The sequence below is a fragment of the Petaurus breviceps genome, unplaced genomic scaffold, assembly GCF_028583685.1.
Source record: "Petaurus breviceps papuanus isolate PSGF00001 unplaced genomic scaffold, PetGlider_PUasm1.0 185, whole genome shotgun sequence".
NCBI classification, from domain to species: domain Eukaryota; kingdom Metazoa; phylum Chordata; class Mammalia; order Diprotodontia; family Petauridae; genus Petaurus; species Petaurus breviceps.
The window spans coordinates 41,104,637-41,117,755 of record NW_027185797.1 but is presented as its reverse complement, the minus strand read 5'-3'; the positions used below and the strand labels follow the sequence as shown (position 1 = coordinate 41,117,755).

The window sequence follows — 13,119 nt, the reverse complement described above, 5'->3', positions numbered from 1 at the left end:
TTTACAAAACTTGATAAGACAGCAAAATTCATTCGGAAAAATAAAATGTCTAGAATATTCAGGAAAATGATGAAAAAAATTAGGGGCTAAGGGAAAGGAGCACTTCAGACCTAAACTGTATTATAAAGGCAGCAGTCATCAAAACCACCTGGTAATCCTTTTTTTTTTTCTTTTTGGGGGGCAATTTGGGTTAAGCGACTTGCCCAAGGTCACATGGCTAGTTTTTGTGTTAAGTGTCTGAGGCCAAATCTGAATCCTGGTCCTCCTGACTCCAGGGCCGGTGCTCTATTCACTGAGCCTCCTAGCCACCCTCACCTGGTAATCCTTAACAAAAAGAGAAGTAGATTAATAGAAAAGAAGAAACAAGGGACAACCAGAAACAATGGGACTCAATAACCCAGTGCCTGATAAATAGGAAAATATATGTTACTTACAGAAGAACTCTTATTTGATTAAAAAAAACTGATAGAAAAACTGGAAAGCTTTTGTCTGAAAGAAATTAGGCTTAGACCAGCACCTTTTACCATATTCCACAATACATTGTAAATAGACACATGACCTTAATATTAAAAATGTATTAGAGAGAAAGGGGAGACAGAGAGAGAGAGAGAGACAGAGACAGAGAGAGAGAGAGACAGAGACAGAGACAGACAGGGAGACAGAGAGACAGAGAGGGAGAGAGAGAGAGAGAGAGAGAGAGAGACAGAGACAGAGACAGAGAGATAGAGAGACAGAGAGGGAGAGGGAGAGACAGACAGAGAGGGAGAGAGGGAGAGAGACACAGAGAGAGAAAGCAGCTCATAACCCTCTCCCATCCCATGGGCAAAATATATATTTTAACCAAACAAGGGATGGAGACAATGACAAAATAGATGAGTCTGATATACAAAACCAAAGAACTTCTGTACAAACATAATCAATGCACCTAGGATAAGAAAGGAGACAAAATAGGAAGGGAAACAACTTTGTTACATTTTTCTTACAAGAGTTTAGTATCTAAGATATAGAAGTAATTAACACATACATACATATCTATATGCATAATATAGATTTAGATATATACACAAATATAGCTCTATTTTTCTATCTGTGAAGAAAAGCTGTTTATTTATCAAATAGATGAGTGGTCAAAGGAACAAGCAATTCTGGGGGAAAAATTGTAAACTCAATAACCACATAAAAAAGTTTCAATTTATTAAAAATAAGAAAAATGCAAGTCAAAATAGCCTTAAGATTTCATTTCAAACCCTAAAAATTGGAATTTGGTCATCTTTTATTAGATTATTAGAATAACTGATTAGTTAGAATAATTAATATTGGAGGGATTGTGGGAAAATAGACATATTGCTGCATTGTTGGTAGAGTTAGACATTGGTGTAAGCATTTTGGAAAGCAAGTTGTAACTCTGGCAATCTGCCGAAAGTTAAATGTGCATACACAGTGTCTACGATAATCTAAAGAGAAAAGAATACCTGCCCATCCACTCGAAATCACAAGTGAATGATAGAAAATTACAAAGAACAAATAAGACTTGAAAGAAGATACACAAGAGGACATCCCCACTCCACCCTTTTGTGGAGGTCGAATAGCCACAAGGATTGAACATTGCTCATATTTTCAAAAATTTTCAATACATTAGTCAGTTATTCTGTTTTTTTTTTTATTTTTTGCCTTTAAAAACATTTGTTATTGCTGTTTTAAAGAAAAACCAGTTAGGGTAACTTGGAAGGCTAGCCTTGCTTCAGTGAGGGCCCTGTTGATATGAGATAACCCAAATGTATAGAAGACCCACTTAGCATGGTTGTGTGGATTTCATTCTATTCCTTTCTGTACCTAAAATAGGCTTCAGTTTTTATGACTCTGTTTCCCTCTTTGTACTATCTTCTGTTCCCTTCAGTATACAAAAAAAAAAAATCTTCAATTTCTTTGGCTGTGTTTCAATCTGGAATTCCTTTTGCTTTTTGTACCTAAATGCTATGTTTTCTATCTTGAAATTCTTCAGATTCCTTCTATATTGAACAATTCCTTCAATATACATAGCTATGATTTGGGCTTGTTTGGTTTTGTTGGGGTTTTTTTTTTTTTTGGTTTTTGGTTAGTTTGGTTTTTTTTTTTTAATGTCTGAATTCATACAGATTGTTCCTATCTAGACTTTCTCGTTTTCCTTTAGGTACCAAAAAAAAAATAATCTCAACACTAGTATTGTGTTTCTATCTGGACTTCCTTCTGTATGAAAAAAAAATCAATTTCTATGGTTAAGTTTCTATCTGGACTTGCTTTTCCATTCTGTTCCTAAAAAAATATACCTCACATCTATGACTCTGTTTCTGTTCCGGACAAATTATTTCTATTCTCTTTTGTACCTAAAGAAATGTCTTAGTTTCTAAGGCTGCCCTTCAATCCTGACATTTTTTTGTTCTTTTTTTTTTACCTAAAATAATGCTTCCATTTCTATAACAGTGTTTCTATTTGAACTTCTTTCTCTTCTCTTCCTGTATCTAAAATGAATGTTTCCATTTCTATGGCTGTCTTTTAATCTGGACATTCTTCTGTTTGTGTCCCTCCCCAAAATAATGCTTCCATTTCTATGGTTGTGTTTCTTTCTGGATTATCTTGTGTTCCCTTCTGTACCTAAAAGAATGCTTCAATATCTATGACTGTGTTTTTATCTGGCCTTTATTTTGTTTACTTCTGTACATTTTTTAAATGCCTCAATTTCTATGACTAAATTTTTTTCTGGGCTTTTTTCTGTTCCCTTCTGTACCTTAAAATATGCTTCCCTGACCCACTATTCTTTTCTTTTCCTGTCAGTCCTGTCTTGACTTTTCTCTCAATGACCTAGAAAAAAAAAAGCTTAAATGGCATGCTCAATGAACTTGCAGCTGGGAGGATAGCAAATATGGATGACAAAGTCAGGACCCAAATGAATCAGCACATGCTAGAAAACTGGGGAAAATTTGATGGGATCAAAGACAGTAGGTGTTTCTCAAAATACCTGGGTTTGCAAGCTTAGCATGAGTGAACAGGGTAAAATAACAGCCAAAAAAGCTATTACCATGTGAGCCTGCCCAGAGAGAGGCACAGCTTCCAGGAACTGGAAGGAGACCAAGCCCATGTCCTCTGCCCTTGCCAGATCCAATCTGGGTATTGTGTTCAGTGCTGTGTTCCATGAATAAAAAGGACACTGATGAATGAGCTGGTTTCCAGAAGAGCCCAGTCAGGATAACAGTAGTGTTATGACTGCCAATTATTTCCTTAGATTCTATGGGTTTCCTAAGTGCCTCCAAGCACAGCTATGGGACCAGGAAGCTCTCATTCCTTTTGCCACCACCATGGACAGAGGTGTTCACTCTACACTGGCTAGATCATCAAGCAATCTCTTAGTCTTTGGTTAGGATACTGGGGGATGAAGGCAAATGAGGTTCAGGCAGGAAAGAGAAAGTAAGAATGTTGATTCCTTCACTTTTTCCACATTCTGACCATTGTTAGGATGCCTGTTTCTTCCTATCTCTGGAAGCAGAGTTGACAGAAGAAGCTGAAAAATCTGTTAGCCCAAGGTAGGAGTTTCATTTCTCTTCTTCCTCCTTCCAGAGAAAATCCAGGAGGGGATCTGGAATCTCTGACGTCCTGTCCTGTTCCTGCCCTGCCTCCTATTATGATAATCCACCAGTCCCTGGAACAGTAAGGGAAAACCCTGGCTCTCAGCCTTCACAGCTCAATTACTAATACGATTACTCACCATAGCTCCCATTCATCAAACCTTTACCCAGAGCCCAGGGAAAAGAGAAGGCAGGTATGTTGGGGTTTTCAGGTATATGTGTGTTTATGTATGTATCTGTGTATATGGCTGGGCACCAGGAGGTCTGGGTACCATTCAGAAGCTTATCTCACTAGGTTACATGGAGTAAATCCTACCATCTTTTTAGTCCTCATTTTCTCCATCTACAAAAGGGATTTATCCCAAAGAGATCATAGAAGTGGGAAAAGGACCCGTATGTACAAAAATATTTATAGCAGCACTTTTTGTGGCGGCAAAGAATTGGAAATTAAGGGGGTGCCCATTAATCGGGGAATGGCTAAACAAGTTGTGGTATATGAATGTAATGGAATACTATTGTACTATAAGAAATGAGTAGCAGATGGACTTCATAATAACCTGGAGAGACACATAAACTGATGCTGAGTGAGGGGAGCAGAACCAAGAGAACATTGCACACAATTACAAACACATCATATGTGTGACAACTAACTTTGATATACTGGACTCTTCTCAGCAATGTAAAGTTATAAAAAAAACTCCAAAAGCCTCATGATGGAAAGGGATATCCACATCGAGAGAAAGAATTATGGAGTCTGAATGCAGATTGAAGCAAACTACTTGCTTTCTCTCTTTTTCTGTTCTTTTGTTTTATTTCTTCTTTCTCATTGTTCACTCCACTGGTTATAATCCTTCTTTAAAACTTGACTAATGTTTAATGTGAAGATATTTGTAGATCCTATATTGGATTGCATGCTGCTATGGGGGGTGGGGAAAGGAGAAGGAGGGAGAGAAAATTTGAAACTCAAGGGAATGAGGAACTGAATGTTGTAAACTAAAAGTAAATAAATAAATTAAAATTTCAAAAAACAAAACAAAAAATAAAATTCAGGTAAAGCATAATAGATTATACTCCAGCCCATTATTTTAACTCTGTGCATCTTTCTGTTTTAAGTGTGTTTCTTATAAATAACATTGTTGGATCTGCTTTCTAATCAACTGTGCTATTCTCTTCCACTTTATGGGTAAATTCACCCCATTCATATTCACAGTTGCTTGCTAACTATGTATTTTCCTGTGACCTATTCTCTTCTACTTCTCCTTCTCTTTGTTTCCTACTCCCTCTTTGAGAATTTGTTTTGCTTCTGACTAATCCTTCCCTTTTCCTGCCCTTTTTCTTATTCCTCCATTTTCATTTTCCTCCAATTTCCCTACTGGGTAAAATGGATTTCTATATCTGATTCTATGTGGTCACTTTAGTAAAAAGTTGTCATATCATTGTGAATGCTGTACTTTCATTTCTGTGAATGTTTTGCTTTAGTTTATTGCTGAATAAATAGAGTTCACTGTACTATGTGATCAGAACTCAAAGTTATTCACAACAGCGGTCCTCAGGATTGATGCTTGTGCTTGGTTTTACAGGTACCTTTTAGCAAGATATAATTTTCTTCCTCATCCCTTTTCATTAGATCTATTTTTGTTTGTTTTTCTTTTACTTTGTTACTTTTACTTTTTTTTCAAATGATTTATTAACTTCTGATTTACATCATTCATTTCTGCCAGATTTTGAGTTACAAATTTTCTCCCCGTTTTTCCCATACCCACCGCCCCAAAATATCAGTCCCATAGGATATCCCCTCCTCCAATCTGCTCTCTCCCATATTTTCTCCCATTACCCTTTTGACTTTTCCAGTGGATCTCTATGCCCCAGTGCCTGTATATCTTATTTCCCAATTACATGTAAAATAGTATTAATTACATATATATATATATATATACATATATATATATATATGTATGTATTTGATTTTAAAACTTTGAATTCCAGATTCATTCCCTTCCTCCTTTGTCACCCACCCTTACTGGGAAGATAAGCAGTTCAGTATAGGTTGCACATGTGTGGCTAATGCAAAACAGTAACACAGTAGATACATTGTAAAAGACTGACTATATTTCCCTCCCTCCTATCCCACCTCCCACTTGTTCTATTCTCTACTTTGATCCCGTCCCTTTTAAAAAATGGGTGCTTCCAACTTCCCTCCCCTCCAGCCTGCCCTCTTCCATCATCCCCCCTCTCATTCCCTTCTCCCTATTCTCCTGGAGGGTGAGATTGAGATACCCTACCTAGTGTGTATTTCATTCCCTCCTCAAGCCAAATTCAATGGGAATAAGGTTGATGCATTCCCTTTTGCCTTCCTATTCTTCCCATCCTTTGTAACCATGTTCCCTTGCCTCTTCTATATGAGATAGTTTACCCCATTCTGTCTCTCTCCATCTCCTCTCATTATATTCCTCTCTCATCTCTTTATTATCATCCCTTCCTGTTAAATTGGTCCTGTGCCCTCTATCTATGTATACCTGTAAACATATATACACACATTTACATCTGTATTCATATGCCCATATACCCTCATATATGGACATATACATATATACATATATATATATATATATATTTCTATTCCCTTCACCTACTGAGAAAAGTTTCATAAGTTACAATTATTGTTTTTCCATGTAGGAATGTTAATAGTTCAACTTTGTTAGTTCCTTATGATTTCTTTTCCGATCCAAAAGAATGAAAAAATAGAAGACAATGTAAAATATCTCACTGGAAAAACAATTGACCTGGAAAATAGATCCAGGAGAGATAATTTAAAAAATTATTGGACTACCTAAAAGCCATGATCAAAAAAAAGAACTTATACATCATCTTTTAAGAAATTAATGGGGAAAACTGCCCTGATATTCTAGAATCAGAGGGTAAAATAGAAATGGAACGAATCCATCGATCACCTCTTGAAAAAGATCCCAAAAAGAAAACTCCTAGGAAGATTATAGCCAAATTCCAGTGTTACCAGGTCAAGGAGAAAATATTATAAGCAGTCAGGAAGAAATAATTCAAATACTGTGGAAACATAATCAGGATAACACAAGATCTAGCAGCTTCTACATCAATGGATTGAAGGACATGTTATATGATATTCTGGAGGTCAAAGGAGCTAGGATTAAAACCAAGAATCACCTACCCAGCAAAACTGAGTATAATGCTACAGGGGAAAATATGGTCATTCAATGAAATAGAGGATTTTCTAGCATTCTTGATGAAAAGACCAGAGTTGAACAGAAAATTTGACTTTCAAATACAAGAATCAAGAGAAGCATGAAAAGGTGAACAGGAAAGAGAAATCATAAGGAACTTATTAAAGTCGAACTGCTTATATTCCTACATGGAAAGATGATATTTGTAACTCATGAAACTTTTCTCAGTATTAGGATAGTTGAAGGGAATATTATATATATATATATGTGTGTGTGTATGTATGTATGTATATATAGTGTGTATATGGATATATGTGTGCATGTGTATACACAGACAGAGAGCACAGGGTGAGTTGAATATGAAGGGATGATATCTAAAAAATAAAATTAAGAGGTGAGAGAGGACTATACTGGGAGAAGGAGAAAGGGAGAGACAGAATAGGGTAAACTATCTCACATAAAAGAGGCAAGAGAAAGCTGTTACAGTGGAGGAGAAGAGCAGGGAGGTGAAAGGGAATGAGTCAACCTTACTCTCGTTGGATTTGGCATAAGGAGGGAATAATATACACACTCAATTGGGTATTTTACCCTACAGGAATGTAGGGGGGAAGGGGATAAGAAGGGGGGGGGAGAGAGAAGGGAGGAAAGATTGGGGGAGGGGGTAGTCAGAAGCCAACACTTTTGAAAAGGGACAAGGTTAAAGGAGAAAATAGAATAAATGGGGGGACAGGATAGGATGGAGGGAAATATAGTTAGTCTTTCACAATATTACTACTATGGAAATGTTTTGCATAACTACACACATATAACCTGTTACAGCCGCGAGTGTGAGAGACACTGCGGCAGTCACAAGATGTCAGAGGGAGTGCACATGATCTCTGAGGGGCAGGGGCTTGGAGATATGGAGGCCGACTCTGCTGGGCCATAAAGGCTGACATGGCATTGAGTGCAGGGTCGTGGGGGCCAACTCTGCTGGGTTGGGAAAGGCCGATGTGGCACGGACTCCTCTTAACACATACTCCTTTGCCCTGCACTCAGGAGAGTGCACGATTGGCTCCCACATGACAGGTGACAAGGGGGCAGCCGGAGGGGGTGCACATGGCTTTCTGAGGGACGTTGTTGGGACAGCTTTGCCTGGGGGTTAACCAACCAGGGACAAGGGAGTTTCGGGTGCAGTGACGCGAGAGTGATACTCTGCGTGGCAGTGCGTAGAGGACTTCGGGGAAGGATGTTGCTCCTTGGTCTCTTACAATGTACTCAGGAAAGAACATGATTGGCCCCGCAAGGCTTATAAATTGGGGAGAGAGAGGAAGTGAGGAGTTCACTTAGTTCCTGCTTAGTTCCAGTTCCGCCTGGAAGTGAGTTAGTTCCTGTGCCTGTTCCTGTGCTTGCTTGTGGTGCTGTTAAGATGTAATGGAATAAACAGCTTCACATCATACTTTCCGTGTCCCTGGGTGTTCTGTGGGGGTAAGTTCTTCTTGGAGACAAGAAGCCGGAGACATCCGAAGACTGGGTATAAGGTAAGATAAGGCTGGAGTTGGGACCGGGACCCCAACAATAACCTATATTGAATTGCTTGTTTTCTCAATGGGGGTGGGTGAGGAGGAAAGAAGGGAGAGAATCTGGAACTCAAAGTTTTAAAAACAAATGTTAAAAAGTTGTTTTTACATGCAACTGGGAAATAAGATATACAGGATGGGATATAGATATGGATATAGAAATCCATCTTGCCCTACAAGAAAGTTAGGGGTAAGGGGATAAGGTGGGGGGGGGGGTAGGGAGGATAGAAGAGAGGGCAGACTGGGATAAAGGGTAACCAGTATGTTTGCCATCTTGGGGTGGGGGTAGGGGAGAGATGGGGAGAAAATTTGGAACTCAAAATCCTGTGGAAATAAATGTTGAAAACTAAGAATAAATAAATATCATCTGCAAGAAAGAACAAAAAAAGAAACCGTTGAAATTGGAACATTCTTTTTAGATCCAGAAACTGAAGGATTCTTTTACTACAGTAGGAAGTTCCGAAAGAAATAGGGCAGTAGAAAAGAGGCTCCCCCTCCCCCCAGTGTATAAAAAGGAAGAGAACGAAGTTGAGATAGAAACACTGCCAGAGAAATTAAAGGATTCTTTTAGTACAGAAGGAAACAGTAGAAAGTCAAGCTAGATGGACAACCCTAGAAACAGAGACACAAGGCAACCACTTCCACCCAGCATAAGGCATCTGCTACCTCCTGCTGCCAGCCTAATCTCCCACCTGGGATGTGGAGAAGCTTATGTGCAGAAAAGAGCAACAACCCCCGCCCCCCACTTCAACCTCAGATCTCCCATCTTCTACTGGGCTTGTCCTGAGGGGGTGAAATCAGCATCTTACTGCTTTCTCTTTCAATAGTCCTCCCTGGAAAATGCCACTTCTAGGGCTAATGACAAAAAGTTGGAAGGGAGTGTGAGGGCAGATAGGGAGAAATGAGAGATCCCTAAAGCTCGAGGTCTTTAACCTCCCCTCCACCCCCACTACATTTTGGAATTAGACAAAGAAACTCTCAATTTCTGAGGGTGAGACCCTCCATCTGTGGGCTCAGTCTCTGAGAAGCTGTGACCTATTGCTGGGGGGTGGGAGTTCTAAAGAAAGAACCTGAGAACTTGAAGGTCTCAGAGAAATTTGGGTTATGAACAAACTGGTTATAAATTCAGAGGCAGTTGGAGCCTGTCAACTAGACATTCCTGGGCCTCTTAGTCAGAAGACATAAAGACCTGATGTTGAGACAGTTGATAATCCCATGGAGAATCCCCAAGAGTATAGACACTGATGGTTAATATCTAACACAGACAACATACTTTTCCCCCCTTTAATATATTTTATTTATTTTACTAAATATTTCCCAATTACATTTTAAAATGTTTAACATTTATTTCTTTTAATTTTGAGTTCCAAATTCTCCCTCTCCTATTTCTCATTTCTTGAGAAGTCAAGCAATATATCAATTATACAAGTGAAATCATGCAAAATATATTTCCATATTAGTCATATTCCAAAAGGAAACACACACAAAGAAAAACACAAGAAAAATACAGAACGTGAAAAGTCTGCTTCAATCTATACTCAGAGTTCATTAATTCTCTCTCATGAAGTAGATAGCATTTTTCATCATTAGTTCTTTGGATTTGTCTTGGATCACTGTATTACTGAGAATAGCTAAGTCATTTATAGTTGATCATCGTACAATGTTGAAGTTACTGTGTACAATATTCCCCTGGTTCTGTTCACTTCACTTTGCATCAGTTCATATAAAACTTCCCAGGCTTTTCTAAAACTACTGTGCTTATAATTTCTTATGACAGCTTTCTTTATATTATTTTTAAAATAATATTTTATTTTTTCCCAATTACATGCAAGGACAATTTTTACCATTCACTTAAAAAAATTAGTTTTAAATTCTCTTCCTCCCAAGCCCTCTTCTTGAGACAGTAAGCAATTTAATATAGATTATACATGTCAGATCATGCAAAACATTTCCATATTAGTCATATTGTGAAAGAAGACATAGACTGAAAAAGAAAAAAAAACAAAACATAAAGTGAAAAATAGCATACTTGGATCTGCTTTCAGACTGCATCAGCTTTTTTTCTCTGTATATAGACAGCATTTTTCATCTTGAGTACTTTGGAATTCTCTTGGATCTTGATTGGATTTGCTAAGTCTTTCGCAATTGATCATCACAATATCTGCGTAGACAGTCTTCTGGTTCTTCTCACTTCACTTTTCATCAGTTGATAGAAGACTTCCTAGGGTTTTTTTTTTTCCTGAAACTACTGTCCTCGTCATTTCTTAAGACAACTTTCTTTATATTATTTAATTCATCTACACTGAAGTTCAACCAGGGCAAGGCTAGAAGCTAGCCAAAGCAGAGGCCTGACTCAGTTGATCTCCAGAGCTCAGAATCCTGCGCACCAACCCCCCCTCCACCCCCCGGGGAGGGGGGGGGCAGGTATTTAACCCCTGCTTGTGGAATTGTCTTGAAATTTTTGGAACCAAGAGCAATCTGAACCATGACTCCAACCTCATGCGGAAGGGGCTGGGACTTCATATCATACAGGGACAGACCCTCTGCCTATCCTCCTTTGAGAATGGTCTTTGAGATGTTTGTTCCTCTATCCTTGAGGACTGTTTCCCTTGATGGCCTTTTCCAACCTACCTTCCCTTCATTTAAGTTCATAGTAAATGATATTTAGAGAACTTATTAATATTCACTGTGCTCTTTCCAGACAGGATCATCATTGATACTCACAACAGACTTTTGTGGGATGTTTTACAAATATCATTACCCCTCTTTTACAGATGAAGAAACTAAGATGAAAGAATTACTGATGTGCCCATGGTCACACAATCTATTAAGTGTTTTGAGATGGGATTTGAGCCCAGGTCTTCCTGATTGCAGACCATTCATTATACTAGATCACCACACTATCCCCTAAGCCCCAGTAGGTCTGCCCATCTCTTAGGAATTTCCACAGTGTCATTTTTTCATCCCACCTCAAGAAAGGAAGATAGAGACTGTCTGTGGACACTGGGAATGGTCTGGACAGTAGCTCACTGCATTTCAGAACAAGGACAGGTAGTGAACCAGGGCAAGCAGAGATTCCAGATCCAGCACAGGGAGGGTCTAATGAGCATAATAGGAAGGAACAATAGCCCACTGGCAGCTCTTACTAGGCATTCCAGGTCACAGACACAGGGGGGATTGACGTCCTGCAATTATGGGTACAGGGCCAAAGTGAGTATTGGTCATTGACCTTAGGTTATATACTGAGTTAGTAACAACTTCAGAAGCAAAAAAAGGCTGTGTGGTTCTGATCCCAGTAGATGAGCAGGGTCTCAGTCCCAGCCTCCAACACAGGCTGATTGATAATGATGAAGAATAGGAATTATATAGTACCTGCTATGGGCCAAGAGATAGGTGCTGTTATTATTACCATCTAACAGATGAGGAAACTGAAGCAAAGAGATATTAAATGACTTCCCCAAGGTCATACAGGTAATAAGTATGTGTGTGTGTGTGTGTGTGCGTGTGTTAGAACATAGGTCTTCCTGACTCCAGGCCCAATCCACCAGGCTACTTAGCTGCCCCTGAATACACTCTGAAATCAAATAACCAGGGAAAGAATCCCAGCCCAAAGAGAAGCCTGCACTTCAGTCCTTCTGAACCTAAAGAGCTTTCCACTAGCTGTCCGGGACTGAATCTAGCAACAGTCTATTGGAATCACCAAGAAGAGAGCAAGACAAGAGGAGCCTAACATTGAACCAAACCTAGAACAAAACCTCACCAAGATCTTTTTCCCTTTTGAAGTTTGGCAATGAGGAAACAATCCATGTGTGTATGGGTACAGAATAAAAGGATGATTTGAGGAGGAATGAAGCCGGTGAAATAATCCAGTCCCTTCCAGAAACCCGTGCCAGATTTGTGGTCACACTACATAGGCTCTGGGAGAAACAGAATGAACCCAGGGTAAACTGTTCCTTTCCTGAAAAGGGAGAGGATGTGGGCAAAGATGCCAACATCACCCTCACTCCCACTCCTGCTGGAGACAGTAGGTCAGTGCTTCATTAGAAATGACAAGCAAAATTAAGTACCTCATTGGATCTGGCAACATTACTGTAAAATGATACAAAAGGAATGAGAGTCCACTTTAGAGATGAGAAATGAGTGTCAGAGGCACAATTTGGAAGCAGATCACAATGATTCCTAGCTCTTGGCTAACTTCAGAGAAGTTGGTCCACAACCAACTCCCAGAGATTCTGGGGCATTTAACTATTGCTCAGGGGAAGCTCCAATAGTTATCAATTCTGGGAATTAGAAGTTCATTCCAGAACTCCAGAGGGAAAAGACCCCTGCCTCATATGCTTAACTTTATCTGTGTGACATTTGGCAATTCAATTTACTCCCCTGGTCCTCAGTTTGCCCTTCTGTAAAATGAGGGAGGAGCACTAAGCTGATGGATAAAATGCTGTTTCCCACAGAATGTGGCCTCTAAGTTCCCTCCAAGGTTTACTTCCATGATCTTTGTCATGCATTAATAAGAAGTCAGGGCTGGAAGCTGACCTGCCTTGGGCAAAGTCTCTTTACTTCGATTTTCTACCATTTGTAAGATGAGGAAGTCAGACTAGATGTCTGGTCAGTCTCCTGTCCTTCTGCAGCACCAGGGCTGGGCATGCCAAAAGGGACTGTGGGATGAATTATCCCTTTATCTGTCCCATCGGGAGGGTCAAGAGGGGACCTTCAAAGTCATCTTGTCTAACCTCCTCCTTTCATAGCTGAGGAAACGAAGGT

General features: G+C 39.3%; 2 protein-coding genes across 5 annotated transcripts in view; both read right to left on the bottom strand.

Annotated features, from left to right (window-relative positions):
- The window catches only part of LOC138161962 (zinc finger protein 665-like), a 244,912-nt gene that overhangs the window by 72,099 nt on the left and 159,694 nt on the right, over window positions 1-13,119 (bottom strand). The gene's annotated exons all lie outside the window — the stretch shown is intronic.
- LOC138161415 (zinc finger protein ZFP2-like) overlaps window positions 13,084-13,119 on the bottom strand; it is a 21,912-nt gene continuing 21,876 nt past the window's right edge. Inside the window, exon 4 of the mRNA XM_069088237.1 lies at window positions 13,084-13,119. This exon is cut by the window's right edge and continues 1,015 nt beyond it. Coding sequence (XP_068944338.1) covers window positions 13,084-13,119 — 36 coding nt within the window.